A 19,209-nucleotide genomic window follows, 5' to 3' on the forward strand; every position below is an offset into this window, starting at 1 on the left:
TTCACATTATAAAGGGCAACTCTTGAGATGCATCTCTAACAGTCTAGTGAAATCATAGTCATTAAGAACGGAATTATCCAGCAGCAGCATTATCATGTACTTCACTGTCTGAGTTCTCTGTGGTTGGAGACACTTGACTGTGAGGAACCGCAGTCTATGGACATTTTCCAGGTCCCTGGTGAAGCAACTAAGATCAGAGCTGGGAATCAGCCCTTCTTAGTGCTCACAGGGTGAAAGGTCGCACTCTGACTCTCATTGCAGATAAAGAAACCTTTTCATTGGTTGGCCCCATTGACCAAAGCATGCACAAACTCTGAGTCACTTTGAAGTCAAACCTGAGCTTCTAATGTCCAGGCGAGGAAGCCTTTTCTATCGACACATCCTCTCCAGTAGAAAAAGGAGAACACATACATACCTACACACACAGACAAAACTCCACCTTTCAGTGTTAAAGAAGTGATGAAACTTGTGAAACTTTTTTCATGCCCAGCCCAGTTTAGACCCTGTTTAAAAATATGTGAGCTAGTGTATTTTGCCCATTTCTGTCACTCAACACTAGAACAAATAAAAAATTTTTTTTCCTAAATCATGGAAATCTTAATCAGTTGTCCCTTTATCAAACAAGAACTCTTAAGTTATCTGAGTAGAACTTGTTGTTATGGCATTAAGCACATGCTATAGAAATCATATGACTAGCAATTTTCTTTCCTCTGTTGAAGTATTTCCAATTGAAACACAAAGTTTAGGCAGGATCTATCGAAGGGCTTGTCCTTTTGTTTTGTTTTTTGTTTTTTTAACAGCCAAAAGGATTTGGTCATATCACAGCCATGAACCATGATTTTCTACTTGCTAGTTGGTTGCAGGGGAAGGGACATTCTCATTCTAGAGAGCATTTGATTGGACAGAAATCTATGTAGTGCAAGATTAGTCATCAAAAGTTTTGGTATGTTTTCCCAAAAGGGAAAGTCTGTAAATTTTAAGTGTGTATATCTTTTTTTTTTTTGGTCAACTTTTAGGAGTACACTAGTATGGACAGTATATTAGGGCTGGGCAAAAAATAATTTTTTATATCAATGATACATTTTTAAGTAATTTTCGGTATTTAGCCTATGTTCTACATCTAGACAATCGGATCAGGTGCGTGTCGCTAAAAACGCAAGCATTTTGGCAAATTTATACACACAACTCACTAACTGAATCGCAATCATGAAATCAGCTTGTTAGGAAGTATTAGCAGGCAGCCCTGCTGTCATGGAAACCAACAATGAGACTCTGTAGCTGCTAGCTTGCAGCTAGCTATCCAGCTAATAATATATCATTGTGTGCCAAACAGGACAGCACTGACAATGCAATACAGCTATCAACTGAACACAACGACAATTTCGACATCAACACCACTGCTGTTTATTTCTGTACTATTTAGTTGTGTTTTTTCATGATCCATGGCAAGAAAGTGTTTGTTCCTCTTGTGATGTTTATTGGCAGTTGGCAATCCAGTTTATGGTGTTTTACTGCCACCTACTGAGCTGGAGTGTGGAGCATCACTGTCATTCAGTCGAGTCAAACATCAGCTGAAGATGATGAAATTGGCGAAATTTAATCGAAAAGAGGACAAACATACCTTATGTAGGATTAAATACTAAACTGAGTGTACTTTAAAGGTAGCTTACCCTCTGGAGTTTACTTGTAAACAAACAAGTTATAATTTTTTCCCCCATTAATGTTATGAAATGTATATTGTGATAAATATTGTTATCGAACGTTATGAAAACAAATATTGTGCTATTTTTTTTTTTTTGGCCATAACGCCCAGCCCTAATGTACAGATTGCCTCAAAACTAATGGACATGCTTTGTTTCCTGATATATAAAGGCTTTTATATCTTGAATTGAATTGACATGAATCAAGTCTATATATGTGTCTGAATATCTAATACCAAAAAAAACAAAAACAAATTTCAGGCAGTCATGTGGGGGTGTGTGCATACAGTCTAGATGTGTATATATAGAAATCTTTTTTAAGGTCTTGGTTGTTTTTCAGTTCAAGGCAGAGATAATAATAGCATGTTTTAAAATTAGCTTTCTTGGCCCATATGACAATTCTTAGGCAGCAGTAAATGCAGCTATTCATTCACACATACTGTACACACACACACTGGTGCTGTGTCAAAATCACAGCCATCTGTTCACATTGTCTTTTTTTTTTATTGTATTTTTTTATTATTATTATAACACTCGAAAATCACTTTACTTTCAAATGCGACTAATATCCATGTTGATGAGACATGTGAAAGGGAGGCTTAGGAGTGAGTGAACACTCAGAGTGCTGCTGGATTATACACTCAAGCAGCAGGTGTTTACCCTGCAGGTGAAGATGTTTTAGCTCTTTAAACGACATCAGTGTCAGCGGTTTGTGAATGAGAACACATAATCACACTCCTGAGCACTGTCTGGGTGCAGAAGGGGGTTTAGCCTAGCCATCTATGTTGCAGCTGTTCCCTGGCAAAAAGAAACCTTAAGGTCTTTTTATGCCACCATGTGGCTTTTAGCTTTCCTTTAACTTTGAAGCCATTCTTATGCTATTGTACTCTTAAAAGTACTATAGCAGATTATAGCAGATTAACGCATTGAAAATGTGCTGTCTTTAATTCCGTGAAAACAAACCTAAATTATTGATGACATCCTACACTACACAGATTCTGGCCAATCAAATAATGTCATGAGTGTCCTTCGCCTATAGTTTCGATATGGCCAGCCCCAACTTCCCACTTTCATCAACTGCCCAACGTGGTCTTCTGCTGTTGTAGCCCATTCGCCTCAAGGTTTGACTTGTGCATTCTGAAATGCTATTCTGCTCTCTAAAATTGTACAGAGTGGTTATCCAAGTTACCGTAGCCTTTCTGTCAGCTCGAACCAGTCTGGCCATTCTCTGTTGACCTCTTTCATCAAAAAGGCATTTCCATCTGCAGAACTGCTGCTCACTGGATGTTTTTTGTTTTTGGCACCATTCTGAGTAAACTCTAGAGACTGTTGTGTGAAAACCCCAGGAGATCAGCAGTTACAGAAATATTCAAACCAGCCCATCTGGCACCAACAGTCATGCCATTTTTCCCCAATTCTGATGGTTGATGTGAACATGAATTTGAAGCTTCTGACCCGTATCTGCATGATTTTACGCATTGCATTGCTGCCAAACAATTGGCTGATTAGATAATCGCATTATTAAGAAGGTGTACAGGTGTTCCTAACAAAGTGCTCAGTGAGTGTATGTCAACACAGCAATTTAATGGGGTCTTAAAGCTGAAATCCACAATTCCGTTGACTTAAAATGCAGATGAGTGACATAAAAATCATACTGCTGGAGTATTTGACAGTCTTACTGACAGTCTCAGTTGACCTTCTTATCCTATAAGATAACTGAAGGAGGTAACAAAGAGTATGACTGAAATTCTTTTACTGTAATTTGTCACACCAGTTTTATTTCTAAGTTCTGTCTCTCTTTTCTTTCACAGAATTCATCACAAGCCCACCATCATTATCATCATATTATTTTTCCGGAGGGGTTGGATATCAGAACAGACACCTGTTGGATGATTTCCACCCTGAGTAGACCATGATCTGAAGGCCCTACCAGGAGGCCACACTCTTTATTTCCTTCCTTCCTTTTTTCTTATCGGAGGAGGATACAGGTGAGCCCAGCTGCCTTAGACAGGTGGCAAACAGAGAGGGAGACTCTCTCACACACGCATCTTCATACACAGAGGCGATTAGTCGCCGTTTGTGCTCTTGTGACTGCCTCGAGACAACCTAAACTTTGACTTCTGACCTCACCTCACCACACCCTCAACCTTGCCCCCACCCCTGCTCTGCCAATCACAGCAGCCATGGGGAGAAAAAAGATCCAAATTCAGCGAATCACAGATGAGCGTAACAGACAGGTGAGTGCATAAGCTGTCTCTCTAAATAAACATTATTTTTAGTTCAGAAATCTACATTTATGGTGTCAGTGTAGGATAAATCATTTCAGTTTCGAAAACACAACTGGAAAAAAATTTGGTTTTAATCAGCTGAATTATATCTTACTGAACAAACACCAGAGATCCCAAAAGGGTTTTTACTGGCATTTGAATTAAATTAGTTCTAATTGGTTCTGACTCTTGTGAGTTGTCTTTACTTACATCTGTAATTTAGACCTCTTACATAAGATAAACAGAGCAATGTATAAAGTAAATCAGATTTCCAGTTTCCATTGATTTAAATAAAAGTGTGTAATTTTTTGATGTTGAAATAATTTTTCCCGTTCCAGCTTAATGTGTAGAGACAACTATAAGACATTTGTAGGTTGACTTTCCACGGTGGCTCTGAGATGCTTTCAAAACATTGCAGTTTGTTTGAATGTCAGCTTCTGGCTCAACTTGAAGTTGAGTTTGGGGTGGGACTGCCTGCTAGCTTAAACAATGGCAAAAGTAGGGGAGTGTTTGGAAAACCTGTTTGGAAAGAATTTGTTTTTTTCAAGGCTTATTTGATTGGTGGGTCTCTCTTCAGGATTATGGGTAATGTAGGTCTTCACTGGGAGTGAAGCAATTAAACACTATTTTCACAGGGACCTGTGCATTCTACAGAAACGTTTACTGTAAATTAGCCATGTTGGATATTATGGTCTGTCTAGAACAGTTTGTTCTTTATAGCTAAAACTCAGTTTCTCTAATGAGAAAATGAATGGGAATTTTACTTCCTAAACCCTACTGTTGCTTAAACTTTTACCACAATTGTCACACATATATTGTGGCAGTAAATTACACTCTGTGTTTCATATCATTGTCCTCCTCACTCCCTCTTCTGTGTAAGGATTAGGGGTGGGCTGTATATTAGATATTTACGATTTATTAATTTTATTTTAGTGGCGATCTAAATTATCATAAAAATGTATTTTCTACTTGTTATTTATAAAATAAATAGTTTTATAAAGAATATGTACCTAATTGTATTCCACATTTTTGACCCACATGCATTCTAGGGTGGAAATCTAGCTATAGGGTTTAACTAGATTTGGACTGTATTTTACTTCCTGTATTTAAGATTTTGAATTTACTTAAATCTACAGTGGCTGTTTGCTTCCCTTTAGGAAACAACATTCTTTTAAGCTATTTCAGAGCAAATACATAAATATGATGTATTATTTAGTGCTGAAAAATAGAGTTTTTTTTTTATTTATTTATTATTTTTTATTTTGCTATAATGTCCAACCCTAGAATTAGTCAGAAGCTCTGCCCACTTCTTCCCCTGCTAATGTTTAAGACACTAGAGAGGTCAATGATGGCTGTGTTAATTGTTTTTTCTAGTTACAGTGGAGGTGTTAGAGTTGTGCTGATGGGTGTAGTCGCTTTCTGACTTGACCAGGTGTTCCTACTCAACCTGCTTCGCTGTGTCAGCGTTTTTTCCTCTCTCAGGTGTGCCTGACTAACCACATTTTCAACAAAGTTACAAAAAGTCTTTTTGTGTACTTTTTCTGACCCAGATTTGGCCTAATCATGAACAAAATTTCATTTTTATTTGAGATTTTCCTTTGGAAATTATCTGGCATTCCAAATCTTGTCCTTCTGACCTCCCTGCGATGTAAAGCAGTTATTCTGGCAATTAAAGAATGCAGCAGTGTGAGAAGGGCATGTGAACTACAGCAAAAAAAAAAAAAAAAACATGCTCTGTGTTTTTACTTTAATGAAATGTCTTTAATTATGAAACTCCAATGCATCCAGGCAGGTCTGTAGGAGCTAGCACTGTGAAATCCAGCACTCTCATAGAGAGACAGCAGCAGGTGAGAGAGTGCATTTGAGTCCGTGGGTGCTGTAAAGGTCAGTAGGTAAGCATTCGTCCCTGAGGTTAATTGGATTGAGAGAGGAATGGAGAGAAGTCAGGTCGGTGTCTCTATCTCCTGCCTGTCAACATTCTTTGCAGTGATAAAGTTCGGTTCTCTTGTTGCCATTGGTTACCTGCGATTTCTATTTTTGATGGCAATTACGATGCCGGTGTTTATCCTGGTGCTGATGTGGAGAGAGAGGGAACATCAGTTCACTGATTGTTGAGGTGGAGGAGATTCTTTCACCTATTGGAAAACGGTTTTTATTTACTGAGTTTAAATCACCGTCTGATTGCACTGTTGAGTTCTTAAGGTTAAGGAGTCTTGGTTTTGAAAAGAAAACTTTCTGTCTGTGAACTTAATTTGTCTTTAGGAGCAGAAAAAAATGCGATGGAAAGAAAGTCATCTTGTTTGCAGAGACTGTAGAAAGGAATGTTGACTGCAAAAATCAAGTTTCTTTGTCTTGTTTTCAAACAAAAAATATGTGAATAAAGTCCACATTTTGTTTATTTGTGGTTTTTCAAAATTGAAAAAAGAAAGATAATATAAGAAAGATGATGTGTTGGTTTTTCAACTCAAAAGAAATGGGCAAAAGCGAGTTTTTTGTTTATTTGTTTTAAGAAATGGAAAAATTAGAAATCCCTTTTTTCTCATGTTTATTTTTTTTTTTTGCTTATGGTTATAAAATTGTTATACAGCTTCAACATTTAATTTGAATGTGTGGGTGGACCTGAACTGTACCTGTCATCTCTTTAATTTATTTTTTCAATTTCAAACCAAAAAATTTATAAAGTGATGACCACGGACTGTACACAGCCCTTTAAAGACTTGTGTTCAAAGAAAGTATCTTGAATACGAGTTTGTTTTGTTTAATTGTTTTACACATTTTTGAAGTAAATTTGATCTTTTTTAAGCATGCTTAGATGTATTTACAGGATACTGAAGCAGAAGTGTTTAATTTCTACACCACAAGTGTCACTAAACAGGTATTACAAAAAATAATAGTCAGGTTTTTTGAAGACTCCAGTCTTTTATAAGATATTCCTACCCCAAACTCACACTATTGATTGAGCCAATGTTGCTGTGTCAGGGTGGTCGAAACACTCAAACAAACATAGCGCCACAGAGCCACATTGTTGACACTAATTGACAGAATCAACTTATAGTTGTCTTTGTTGTTAAACCGGGATAGGAGAAATTATTTTAACAAAACTGATCAATTGCACACTTAAGCTTTAAGAAAGGATTTATTTATTTATTTATTTATTGTAGATCATGCATTTTGTCATTGCCAGTAGTCTTTATGGAGTGACTGTCTATGCGATTACATAGTTTATATAAAAACTGTGTTATGATGAGGACAGACAATGTCCCAATCACAAATTTCACCTTCTGTAACATCTGCTGTGGAAATTGTCATAGTCTATCTCATAGTCTCACATCCCTCTGTCTCTCCCTGTCCAAACTTGTCTTTCTCTCTCTCTCCACAGGTGACCTTCACCAAACGGAAGTTTGGTCTGATGAAGAAGGCTTACGAGCTAAGTGTGTTGTGTGATTGCGAGATTGCCCTCATTATTTTCAATCACTCAAACAAGCTCTTCCAGTATGCCAGCACTGACATGGACAAAGTACTACTCAAATACACGGAGTACAATGAGCCGCACGAAAGCAGGACTAACGCAGACATCATTGAGGTAATACAGACACAGACACTGAGACACAGACGCATATAGACATGCAAGCCTACCACAAATACTCCTCATTTCAGTCAGAAGACAAATATAGGGAGTTTGTTTTGTTTGTTTGTTAGTTTTATTCAGCCTCTTGTCCTATATAGGGTTGCGGGTCATGCTGGAGCCTATCCCAGCTGTCTCTGGCCGAAGATATACACAAAAACAACTTGCAAATAAGTTCTATGGCAGTACCATAATATAGTGATGGTAATACCATGGCGTTTTGCTAAACAGTGGCCTCAAAAAGTATTTAGACTCTAAAACCTAAACTTAAAAAGACACCTGTGGTTACTCTGCTAGGACATATGTGTGAAACTGGGAGGATATGACTTCATGCATCCGCTAAAATATCACTTGACACCAGATGGTTAAAGGTCATTGCAAAAATGGCTCATTTGTTTGCAGATGCCTCTTTGTTTGATGTTTTGTATCTATTGCAATGACATTCAGAGATTTTAAAGTGTGACTTAAGTGTTCAAAAGTGCCCAAATACTTCTTAGGGCCGCTGTATAGCATGATACTGAATGATTATTATATTCATACATATTATGGTTCTTAAATGGTGTGCCATAAATACACTACACTTCATTCTTCAAGCGATGGCAAGGCTATGCTAAGCTAAACATCCAGCCATATAGTGTATGTGGGTGAAAGAGAGTGTGTTTGTGTATGTCTCGAGCAGCCTGAAGGGTGGTTTCAGATACTCGTGGGTCTCTATACGCTGCTGGCTAACTGCCTGGACGATGGTGGGACAGGAGAGTTAGGGACAGCTGCACCCTCTACCTCCTCCTGCCTTTGGCCAGAGACAGAAAGTGGCTTTCACACAAACACACACACGGTGCCCATCCGGTGCCTGTCCCGTCCAGCACAAGATGGCGACTGTTTGTGCGTGGCATGTTGTTTTGGGGTGCATACTGTCAGTGCCAGCTGAAGAGTATCTCAGATAACACAGCTTGAAAGCTGCTTAAATTACTGTTATAATTGTTAGTTGTGCTAAGTATATTTGACATGAAAGTTTTAGCAGTGTCATGTAATGTGTTATAATTAATCTAAAACACTATTTTATTTCTATTTTAAACAATTTCAAAACCGTTTTTATAATCTCATATTGATTGAGAGAGGATGCATAATATTTGTAATTAAAAAACAACAACATATTTGTTAAATCATAGGAACATTAAATTAGCTAGTGGTGTCAAAATCTGTGAAAAACAAATACAGGACCTAAGATATACACTTTTCCTTATGTACATATATGTACTTTTTAGCCTAAACTGTTGATGCTGAATTTAAAAAAAAAAAATGGACATGTTAACTACCCCTGAACAATTACAAAGCTGTCTAGTGCTTAGAAAAAAGGTGTTGAGGATTGTTGAAAAGAGCATTTGTTTCATAATATGAATATTTGAATACTTCAGTGGTCTCAGAGGAGTGTGTGATGTTGAGAAACTGAGTGTGAGTATGTGTGTATGTGTTTTGCAGAAGCCCCCAGTGGTAGAGGTGCATGCTTCCTGTTGGGTGCAGCTGCAGAAATCCTTTGAGAGAGAGAGAGAGAGAGAGAGAGAGAGTGTGTGTGTTGCATACACTGTGTTGAAGGTTTTGGGCCACTGTGGGCCACATCAGCTCAAGCCTGACTGGGCTAATTTGTGTGTGAGTGTGTGTATAAAGGCTGAAAGCTGTCTCATGTAATATTGAGTGACAGTAGAGGCAGACCCGGTACTTGGTTCCCATCGTTTGGCCTCATAAGAGATATCTTTGGGGGCAGTACCATTCATAACACCATCCCTGCACCTTACACCCAATGAAAAACACATCGTCTCCCCTCCACCCCTCAACATATAGTAGGTCATTAAGTACAGGTGTATGAACATTTTTAACTGCTTCTTAGATTTTCTGTCTCTCCCCTGCAGAGTCGAACGCTCCATTCCAAAACCTAGAGAGCTGAAGAAGGTAGTTCCAAGAATGCATTGCAATAAGCATTGTGTAAGAAAAAATCCAAGATAGTGGACGAGGCGAGAGAAATGTTAATTATAAATAAATGTATTTAAATACTAAAAGTATCAGTAAAAAAGTTTCAATATCAGTTTACCCTATTTTCCCGAAATAAATTTGCACCTGAATATAAGTTGCACCTGGTCAAATTTGACACTCAACATGTCAAAATGCACTCCGTGAAGATAACCTCAGGATCTACACATCATACCATGCAGTATTTGGCCTTGTTTTAATCGGGAGCACCTGCTTTAAGTAATCTTGTGTAATGTTCTTTGAAAAAAACGTGGCAAATATGATAACATCTGTTTATGTAACTCTATGCTATATACAAATATACAGCTTTTAGTCTGAATAAAACAATATGCCAGTTCTGTTTTATTCATTTATTCACATTAGCGACGGTCTGTCCGTGGATATTTTCTGATATTTGCAACCCTCTTTACTGTGCACTAATTATCCGGTTCACTGACTGAATGTTTTTACTAAGAGTGTGATGAAACGTCATTTTGTGGGCATGTGAGGAGTTGCGTGTGACAGCGGTCTTGAGTCTGTTGAAGCAATAATGTTATGATGACTGTAATGTTTTCATCTGTTTGTGTGCAACCATATGCGTTTTGATGTGCAGCGTGTTTGATCGGCCGACATCAATTAGGTATAAATTATGTAAATAAGTTGCTTCGGACTATAAGTCACAGGACCTTTCAGATGATGAAAAATACTGTGACTTATATTTCAGAAAATACAGTAATTAAAAATGAATTATTTTACCTAATATTTGTGTGTGCTATGTACTTTTATGCTTATTAGAGTTCTGCATCTTAAGGCTAATTTTACGTACTGTGCAAAAGGGCTTCTTTAAGTTGGCCTAAAAATTATGACAAAATGCACTGACATTTTTGTTCTGCTAAGGTGTTCATCCCTGAAGTTCTTGAGTTAGGAGAACTCGGCTAGTTGAAGAGCATTGACAATCGGTTAAAACTAATTGTGGGTATGGTTTGGATGTGACGTTCTTGATTGATTTATTTTCCTCAGTGGACTAAGACCATGTCCACACTAATACATTTTCATTTGAAAACAGTCATTTTGCTACGTTTACGTGTTTTAACATCATTAGAACAGCATTTTTCTCTACCTCTCTCCGCTCTCCATTACCATAGCCTACTTTGGAAAACTATGATGTTAGAAAACTAAAAACAGAGTTTTCAAACAATAACGGATTCATGTGGATGTGGCCTAATTTTTAAATGATGCTACGTGTAGTATAAACAGAGGCTTAGTTTGCCTTGGGTGCTTTAGTTCGTTCAGAAAAAAAAAAAAAAAAAAAAAACTTGGCTTTTTGAATTGTATAAATTAGGATTTAGAGCACCAAATCTTTATTGAAACCAATTGTGAGTCTCCTTTGTGCTTTACGTGAGGAACGCATTAGAGTTGCTGCCTATGCAGAGCATTCCAAATAAGTCACTTGCAGTATGAGGTTCCATAGTTAGGATGTAGGCATCAAGGCAGCTCAGTAGGTTTTGGAACAGAGCTATCAAGAGAGAGACAAATAACAAGAGAAAGAAAGAAAAAGTAAAAGAGATTTGCGCTGTATTAATTATGAAGTGCCACTGCACACATTCACCCAGAGACAAACCCTCATTCACCCTACAGCTTACTGTATACACACACACACACACACACACACACATTCAGGCAGGCATGCTTTCACACTAATGCATGATTGAACAGATGCATATTTACGCACACAGAGTTTCTTCTCTTTTTTTTTTTTTTTGTGTGTGTGTTTTTTTGCTGTATCTCATCTCCTCGCTCCCACCGTGTTACACATGCATAGGGTGTGTGTGTGTGTGTGTGTGTGTGTGTGTGTGTGTATGGGGCTGCCTGCTTCTTCTGCCAGAGCTTGTTAATCTGCTTGACTGCAGATCCCAATCAGGAGAGAGACATGGAGAGAAGGAGGGGGAGACTGAAAGAAACACAGACACAGAGAGGGAGATTGGTGAAGAGTGGGTGTTTAAGGATGAAGATCTGTAGATATGGAGGGAGAGAAGAAGTTGGAATTGAGAGGATATGAAAAATATGAGGCTTGCCCCTTTATTAAGCAGCTTAGTTGAAGAGGCTTTGGGGACTTAAAGACAATATGAAATAAAAGAGCTGATTTACTTAATTAATAAATGTCCCTGGTCTTATTGTGCACAATTCATCGGTGCATGTTTATACTAATGCTGTGTCCCCCTAACCAGACTCTTCTAAATGAGTTTTGTTCTGTCCAACTGAGATGAGCAACTAGCCATTTTATCGATCACTTATTTTCTATTACTTCTGTGTCATGCTGCGTTGCCGCACACATAGAGAAATCTCATTGGTCCTAAATTAGGCTTCACAAAATTGTGTGTTAAACATTAAACATCTTTTGATTGGCTGTGACTGTCATGTAGCACTGCAGTTTCGTGTTCATTGTGGACAGTCAAATCGCCTGTGGCTGAAAACTTTTGTTTCATTCTTTTGTTGTCTTTAAACTATATTTCCTAGTTTCCCACTGGTGTTTAAGAGAACACACTTACTTACAGTAGAAACATTAGCCTATTCATTCCCTTTTTAATGCCAGTCATTTTCCTAACTAAGAGTATAATTCCAGATCTATGTGGTAAAAGGCCTAGCATCTCTGATATATGTTGATTGAATGAAGGAAGACAAGGGACGGCAAACCCCCTCTACTACCCCCTGTATGCTCCCTTCTGTGTAATCCATGTCCGACAGATTCCGCAGACTCCCTTAAGACCTGCCATATACCTCTGCAATCTAACCTCTTTGAGCCTGTGCTGCCACTGTACATGGAGACCAGCATGATAGTGCTATCCCATTATTAGAGCCCAGAGTAAAACTCTTACTTTAATGCAGTGTAGGGCTGTCAGGATTATGAAATTTTGCTGACGATTAATTGTCAAACAAATAATTGTGATTATGACGATTAATTGTCTATTTTAGGACTATGAAGATTAATTGTCTCTTTTAGGGCTTTCACGATTAATATTTCTTGAGCTGCATGTGTGCTTTGTACACCTTAAGAAGTCATTTTTACATACACTGGCGGCCAAAATTATGGAATTCACCAAAATTTGCCTCTTTGGTGAATTAAAGTACCAGTTTCCTTCCGAAACAGCAAAATCTGTACATTATTCCAAACTTTTGGCCGCCAGTGTATTTGACTTCAAATACATAAATCAAACAATAAAGTAGGGACATACGATTTCCTTTTAAGGCTTTAAAAACTTTTAAAAGTTTATTTTTGGTCAACTTTAGATTTGGTCAGTTTTACATTTACACTGTTGTTTTTGGAACTAAATATACAGTTGAAGTCAGAAGTTTACATACACCTTAGCCAAATACATTTAAACTCAGTTTTTCACAATTCCTGACATTTAATCGTAGAAAGCATTCCCTGTCTTAGGTCAGTTAGGATCACTATTTTAAGAATGTGAAATGTCAGAATAATAGTAGAGAGAGATATTTCAGCTTTTATTTCTTTCATCACATTCCCAGTGGGTCAGAAGTTTACATACACTTTGTTAGTATTTGATAGCACTGCCTTTAAATTGTTTAACTTGGGTCAAACGTTTTGGGTAGCCTTCCACAAGCTTCTAACAATAAGTTGCTGGAATTTTGGCCCATTCCTCCAGACAGAACTGGTGTAACTGAGTCAGGTTTGTAGGCCTCCTTGCTCGCACATGCTTTTTCAGTTCTGCCCACAAATTTTCTATCAGATTGAGGTCAGGGCTTTGTGATGGCCACTCCAATTCCTTGACTTTGTTGTCCTTAAGCCATTTTGCCACACCTCTGGAGGTATGCTTGGGGTCATTTTCCATTTGGAAGACCCATTTGCGACCAAGCTTTAACTTCCTGGCTGATGTCTTGATATTTTGCTTCAGTATATCCACATCATTTTCCTTCCTTATGATGCCATCTATTTTGTGAAGTGCACCAGTGAAACTTTCAAAAAACTGAAGATTTCATACAAAGATGTACATTACAGTCTTCAGAGACAAAGGACAACTGGCTCTAACAAGGACAGAAAGAGATGTTGAAAGGCCAGATGTACAACTAAACAAGAGGATAAGTACATCAGAGTCTCTAGTTTGAGAAATAGACACCTCACATGTCCTCAGCTGACAGCTTCATTGAATTCTACCCGCTCAACACCAGTTTCATGTACAACAGTAAAGAGAAGACTTAGGGGTGCAGGTCTTATTGCAAAGAAAAAGTCACTTTTGAAACAGAAAAACAAAAAGAAAATGTTAGAGTGGGCAAAGAAACATACACTGGACAACAGATAATTGGAAAAGAGTGTTATGGATCTTAACCCCATTGAGCTTTTGTGGGATCAGCTAGACTGTAAGGTGCGTGAGAAGTGCCCGACAAGACAGCCACATCTATGGCAAGTGCTACAGGAAGCGTGGGGTGAAATGTCACCTGAGTATCTGGACAAACTGACAGCTAGAATGCCAAGGATCTGCAAAGCTGTCATTGCTGCATGTGGAGGATTTTTTGATGAGAACTCTTTGAAGTAGTTTAAGAAGTTCTGAAATGTTTTTTCAAATCGTAATAGTAATTTTTCAAGTTATTAATGTCCTGACTATACATTGTGATCAGTTGAATGCACTTTGGTGAATAAAAGTACCAATTTCTTTCCATAAGAGCAAAATCTGTACATTATTCTAAACCTTTGGCCGCCAGTGTGTGTGTGTATATATATATATTAATTATTATATTATATTATGCAATAGTAAAATATTTCTGTCCTAATTTCTTCACTTTCACACTTTATTTTAATGCTCTTTGATTTAACCCACATGCCCTTATTTCTCATGAAGCAAAACCTCTGAGAATTCATTTGATCATTTTATTACTCAACAAGAGTAAGCGTGACTCTCCTCCTCTGTGTCACTGCGTGTTATTATCACTGGGTGTATGAACCCGCTATTACCAGGAAAATTTGACTGATTACACTATTGTTTAAAAAGAAGCCAGAGGGCTTTGCGTTCACTATCAAAGTTTAAATTTATTCATTTATATTTTCGCTGCATTTTGGCGCAAGCCTCTGATGACGGCGTGAACATCAGAGAAGGACAGGTGCTACTCTGTTTGGCATCTGTGGCTCATTGAAGCTCAGAGTTCAACTGAATGATACACAAACATGCTGTTGATGCTATTTATATATTCACTGAAAATTCCTTATTTGGGCATTAAAATGTGATTGGAATTTGAAGTGCACAATCAAGGTTATCTCAAATAACTGCAGTTAGATCAAATAACCGTGACAGGCCTAATGCAGTGTTTTAATTGGCACATTGAGCTGGAACAAGTTAAAGGCGAATTGCATAATTTCTTTGCCACTAGCATGAACAAAACAAATTGCAAATAATATTAATCTTTTCAAAAGGAATCTTATTTATAGTTGTCTTTCTGCATTTTAAATGTATAGTTCACCCCAAAAATCATTTTATTATATTTACATACTCGCCCATATAACTTTCTTCTGTGGAGCACAATTTTAAAGAATGTTGACATTGTTCTTTTTTTCATACAATTAAAGTGAATGGTGACTGAGGCTGTCGGTGCCATTCTGCCTAACATCTCATTTTATGTTCCACAGAAGAAAGTCATACGAGTTTGGAACAACATGAGAGTGAGAATGATATCAGAATTTTCATTTTTTGGGTGAACTATCCCTTTAAGCTGCCATAGGAGAAAGTATTTACACACAAAAATTATGCACTTTACCTTTAAGTACTAATAATATCGACAGCTCATTTTAAAATGAGTGTGAACTCTTAACCTCTCCTTTTAAGAGATGTGAAAGCTGTGTGTGCTGGACACCAGCTAAACCCTCCTAGATATCAAGTTGATACACTCCAGCTTATTCTCTCAGATCCGCCTCCACAGTGGGCTGAGCCTTGGGCTATCAGCCCAGATCAGCTGCTAAAATGACTCCATTAGCCTCATGTATGAGTTATAGTCAGGCTGGCCCTGATAATGGTAGACATGCAGCCTTTAAAGGAGGAATGGGGACGGAGGGATAAGTAGGAGGAGTAGAGGGTTCACAGGGGCCTTAAGCTGTCAGATGGGTGTATCTACGCCAGCATGTAAGCCGGCAGGCTGCAGCGAAGCGGCTTTAAGCATGTTCTCAAGGGATGGCCGGAGGGGGTTGCAGCCTTCAAAGCTTTACACGTTGCAAATGGGAGTTGACATTACATTCTGCTTGTATAGACATCAGTGCACACTTGAGCACACTTCCACACACTAAAGAGAGAAAAGAGGAAGAGAGAGTATGTGTACATAGCAGGGCCAAAATCAACATAGGCCCAATATTTATATTAGCTGTTCATCAATATTGTTTTTTTTTTTTTCACTTGTCAGATTCTTAAAGGTACAGTTCACACAAAAATGAAAAGTTTGTCATCATTCACTTACCCATATGAGTAATGTTGTTGTTGTTCCTCTAAACTTTTCAATCTTCCATCCTGCCTAACATCTCCTTTTGTGTTCCACGGAAGAAAGAATGTCATACAGGTTTGGAACAACATGAGGGTGAGTAAATGATGACAGAATAGTCATAGTGGTTAAGCTATTCCTTTTAACTTGTACATTTTTGGTAACACATAAAAAAGTAAATCTTGAACATTTGATTGCATCCTTGTTACACTGGAAGTGGGAGTTTGAAAAGAAGATACAGGAATGAGTCAGCTCAGTAAGTCATGGAAGAAGGAGAGTATTACTGGATTAGAAAAGGACAATGAGGGAAGGAACACATAAAGACAGAATTAATGTGTGGACATTTGTGAATAGACAAGAAATGAGCACTGTGGAACATTAAAAGAAGAAAGTAAGTGAAGGTCAAAGGGTTAAACTGATGAAATAACCTAAAGACATTAAAGGGAAATTAGAAAAAAGGAGCGTGCAAGAGGACAGAGGGCGGTTGCAGGGGGAGGGGCACAACAGAACAAGGTTAGCCAGTCAGAGGCAGCGGAGCTCTGCAGGGGAATCTTCCCTTGGCAACACAAACAAGCACCCGCCCCATAAAAGAGAGACAGCAGGCAGAGAAATACAGGGACAGGTGAACAGATGGAGCAGACTCAGAGACAAGCTGATCAGCTGACCCACTCCTCACTGTGTGTTTGCACGAGAGTGTGTCATGTATAAACTGTCAGAGGAGCTAGTTCAAATGCTTTTTCATCTGTCATTCTTTCATCAGATCATCATCCAAATCTATGGATTTTATATTATAAATTAATACATTTATTAGTGGTGCTTGCTAAGGCAACCACTATTTCTGTTGCTCATACTTAGGGTTTATTAAAATCACCTACCCTAACTTTAAGTAGTAACTCGTCCCACACAGTTTGTCCGACAGACAATCATTCACCCAAAAATGAAAATTCTCTCATCATTTACTCACCCTCATGCCATCCCAGATTTGTAAGACTTTCTTTCTTATGCTTAACACAAATGAAGGTTTTAGAAGAATATCTCAGCTCTGTATGTCCATACAATGCAAGTAAATGGTGATCAGAACTTTTAAAATCCAAAAAGCATATAAAAGCAGCATGCACATAATCCATTTGACTCCAGTGGTTAAATCCATATCTTCAGAAGCGATATGATAAGTGAGAGTGAGAAACAGATCAATATTTATGTCTTTTTTTAATATAAATCTTCACAATCACATTCTTCTTTTGTTTTAAGCGATTTGCATTCTTCATGCAAATCGCCACCTACTAGGCAGGGAGGAGAATTTATAGTAAAAAAGGACTTAAATATTGACCTGTTTCTCACCCACACCTATCATATCGCTTCTGAAGACATGGATTTAACCACTGGATTCTTATGGATTACTTTTATTCTGCCTTTATGTGCTTTTTGTGAATTAGTACCCATTCACTTGCATTGTAAGGACCAACAGACCTGAAATATTCTTCTACAAATCTTTGTTAGTGTTCAGCAGAAAAAAGTCATACACATCTGTGATGGCATGAGGTTAACAAGATTTTAGTGTTATTAAATTGCTTACTTAACCTTAGCTGTGTAAAGTTATACCCAATACTGGGATTATAGGGTTTGTTGTCATGACAACAGCATGACAAAAAAGTTGTAATATTTGATGTAATTTTACACAGATAAGGTTAGTAAGCGATTTTATCGCTCTAAAATCATGTTAACATGTATACTGTTTACGACTTGTGGCTATACTTTCGAAATGATGTGTACTTTAACATTTATGGACTGGCCCCATTCACTTCCATTGTCAGTGAATGTTCCTTACTGTAACCATAATGTCCCTCCTTTTTTTTTAATAAAGGAGGGACAAGTCGAAATAATTTTTTGTGGGAATCAACATTATGCCACAAATGCTGTTAATTGAACTTAACTTGTATTGAAACCGGAACATACCTTTTAAATCATATGGCTTGTTGAGGAGAGATGTGCTATTACTTTTCTTAGAGATCAGACTTAAATTTTTTGCTTGGGGGACGAGAAGCTAGACTTGCATTAAAAAAGGGACCCGCGCCATATCTAGGGACCAGAATATCATAAGACACTTGGGGGTGACCTTTTTCGACTTGGGCCAGTATGCTACCACCCAAAACATTCTAACAGCTGCAGAGCAATGTGTTAAAACCACTCCGAACACTTGAGCATCTGCGTAGCAACACTTTTGTATTGTGGTGGCAAGTTTGCACAGGCAAGCACCACTCAAAGTTCTTTACAAAATGTCATAATTCTAGTTAATTGTAATGGTATAAGTGTTAATTATCCACCTATGAGACCATGTTGATCTTTATTGCTTCAGATCGGTTTGTTTTGTGCTATATTTCCTGTGCAAATCTTATGTCAGTATGATCTCTGTGTGAGGGAGAAAGCTGTGCTGAAAACGGGCCTCGATAACCCCCGCAAAGCTACTTAGAGAAAAGCTTGTTTGCTAAATCTTCTCACAAAAAAAAGGACCCAAGCTGTTTTCAAGCTGAAACAGACGGACTGAGATTCAAATCCAAAACTCTCTTTTCAGCCTCTTCTAACTTATTTTCCAGCCCACGGTTGTCTGTGGGCTGCACAGTTTCATCGTATTCCAAGTCATGGTGTAAAATCGAATTTAGCCTCTTCACGCCCTCATGAAACATTTTGCTGATGTACAGTGTTAATGGAGTTCTTGGTTTATGTGTCACACATTACATTGTAGGATTAAAGTTGCACTCTGTCATTTTTTTCCACATTAAAAATGTTTAACCCCTAAAGAAATGAATAGTACTTAAAAACATTTTTTAAAATCAATTGCCCTCATTGGTGCTGCAATGCTGAAATTACATGACCAGTCGAACACAGCTCGTTTTATTTTGATAACCCCCCTATTATCGGACACTATTGCTCAAAGAATATACTGTATTAATCATGACTGACTACACAAAATGTATTTCTAAGGCCATTGATAACCGAAAATGATTGCTTTAGCATTATACTGCATCCACACAGATAGGTGTCTGTATAAAGACCATGAAAACTGCAATTTTGGCCAATGCAAAATTAGCAAAAATTGTTTGAGTGCATCTTTATTAAATCAGTGCTGCATTTTTTG

At 37.8% G+C, this 19,209-nt stretch overlaps 1 protein-coding gene across 13 annotated transcripts in view; it reads left to right on the forward strand.

Annotated features, from left to right (window-relative positions):
- The window catches only part of mef2d (myocyte enhancer factor 2d), a 99,268-nt gene that overhangs the window by 40,555 nt on the left and 39,504 nt on the right, over window positions 1–19,209 (forward strand). For all 13 annotated transcript variants that reach the window (XM_051721979.1, XM_051721987.1, XM_051721988.1 and 10 more), the window contains exons 2-3: window positions 3,512–3,937; window positions 7,347–7,550. In XM_051721979.1, coding sequence (XP_051577939.1) covers window positions 3,884–3,937; window positions 7,347–7,550 — 258 coding nt within the window. In that variant the 5' untranslated portion in view covers window positions 3,512–3,883. The remainder of the gene's footprint in view (window positions 1–3,511; window positions 3,938–7,346; window positions 7,551–19,209) is intronic.

Source organism: Myxocyprinus asiaticus, chromosome 16, assembly GCF_019703515.2.
Source record: "Myxocyprinus asiaticus isolate MX2 ecotype Aquarium Trade chromosome 16, UBuf_Myxa_2, whole genome shotgun sequence".
Lineage (NCBI taxonomy): Eukaryota > Metazoa > Chordata > Actinopteri > Cypriniformes > Catostomidae > Myxocyprinus > Myxocyprinus asiaticus.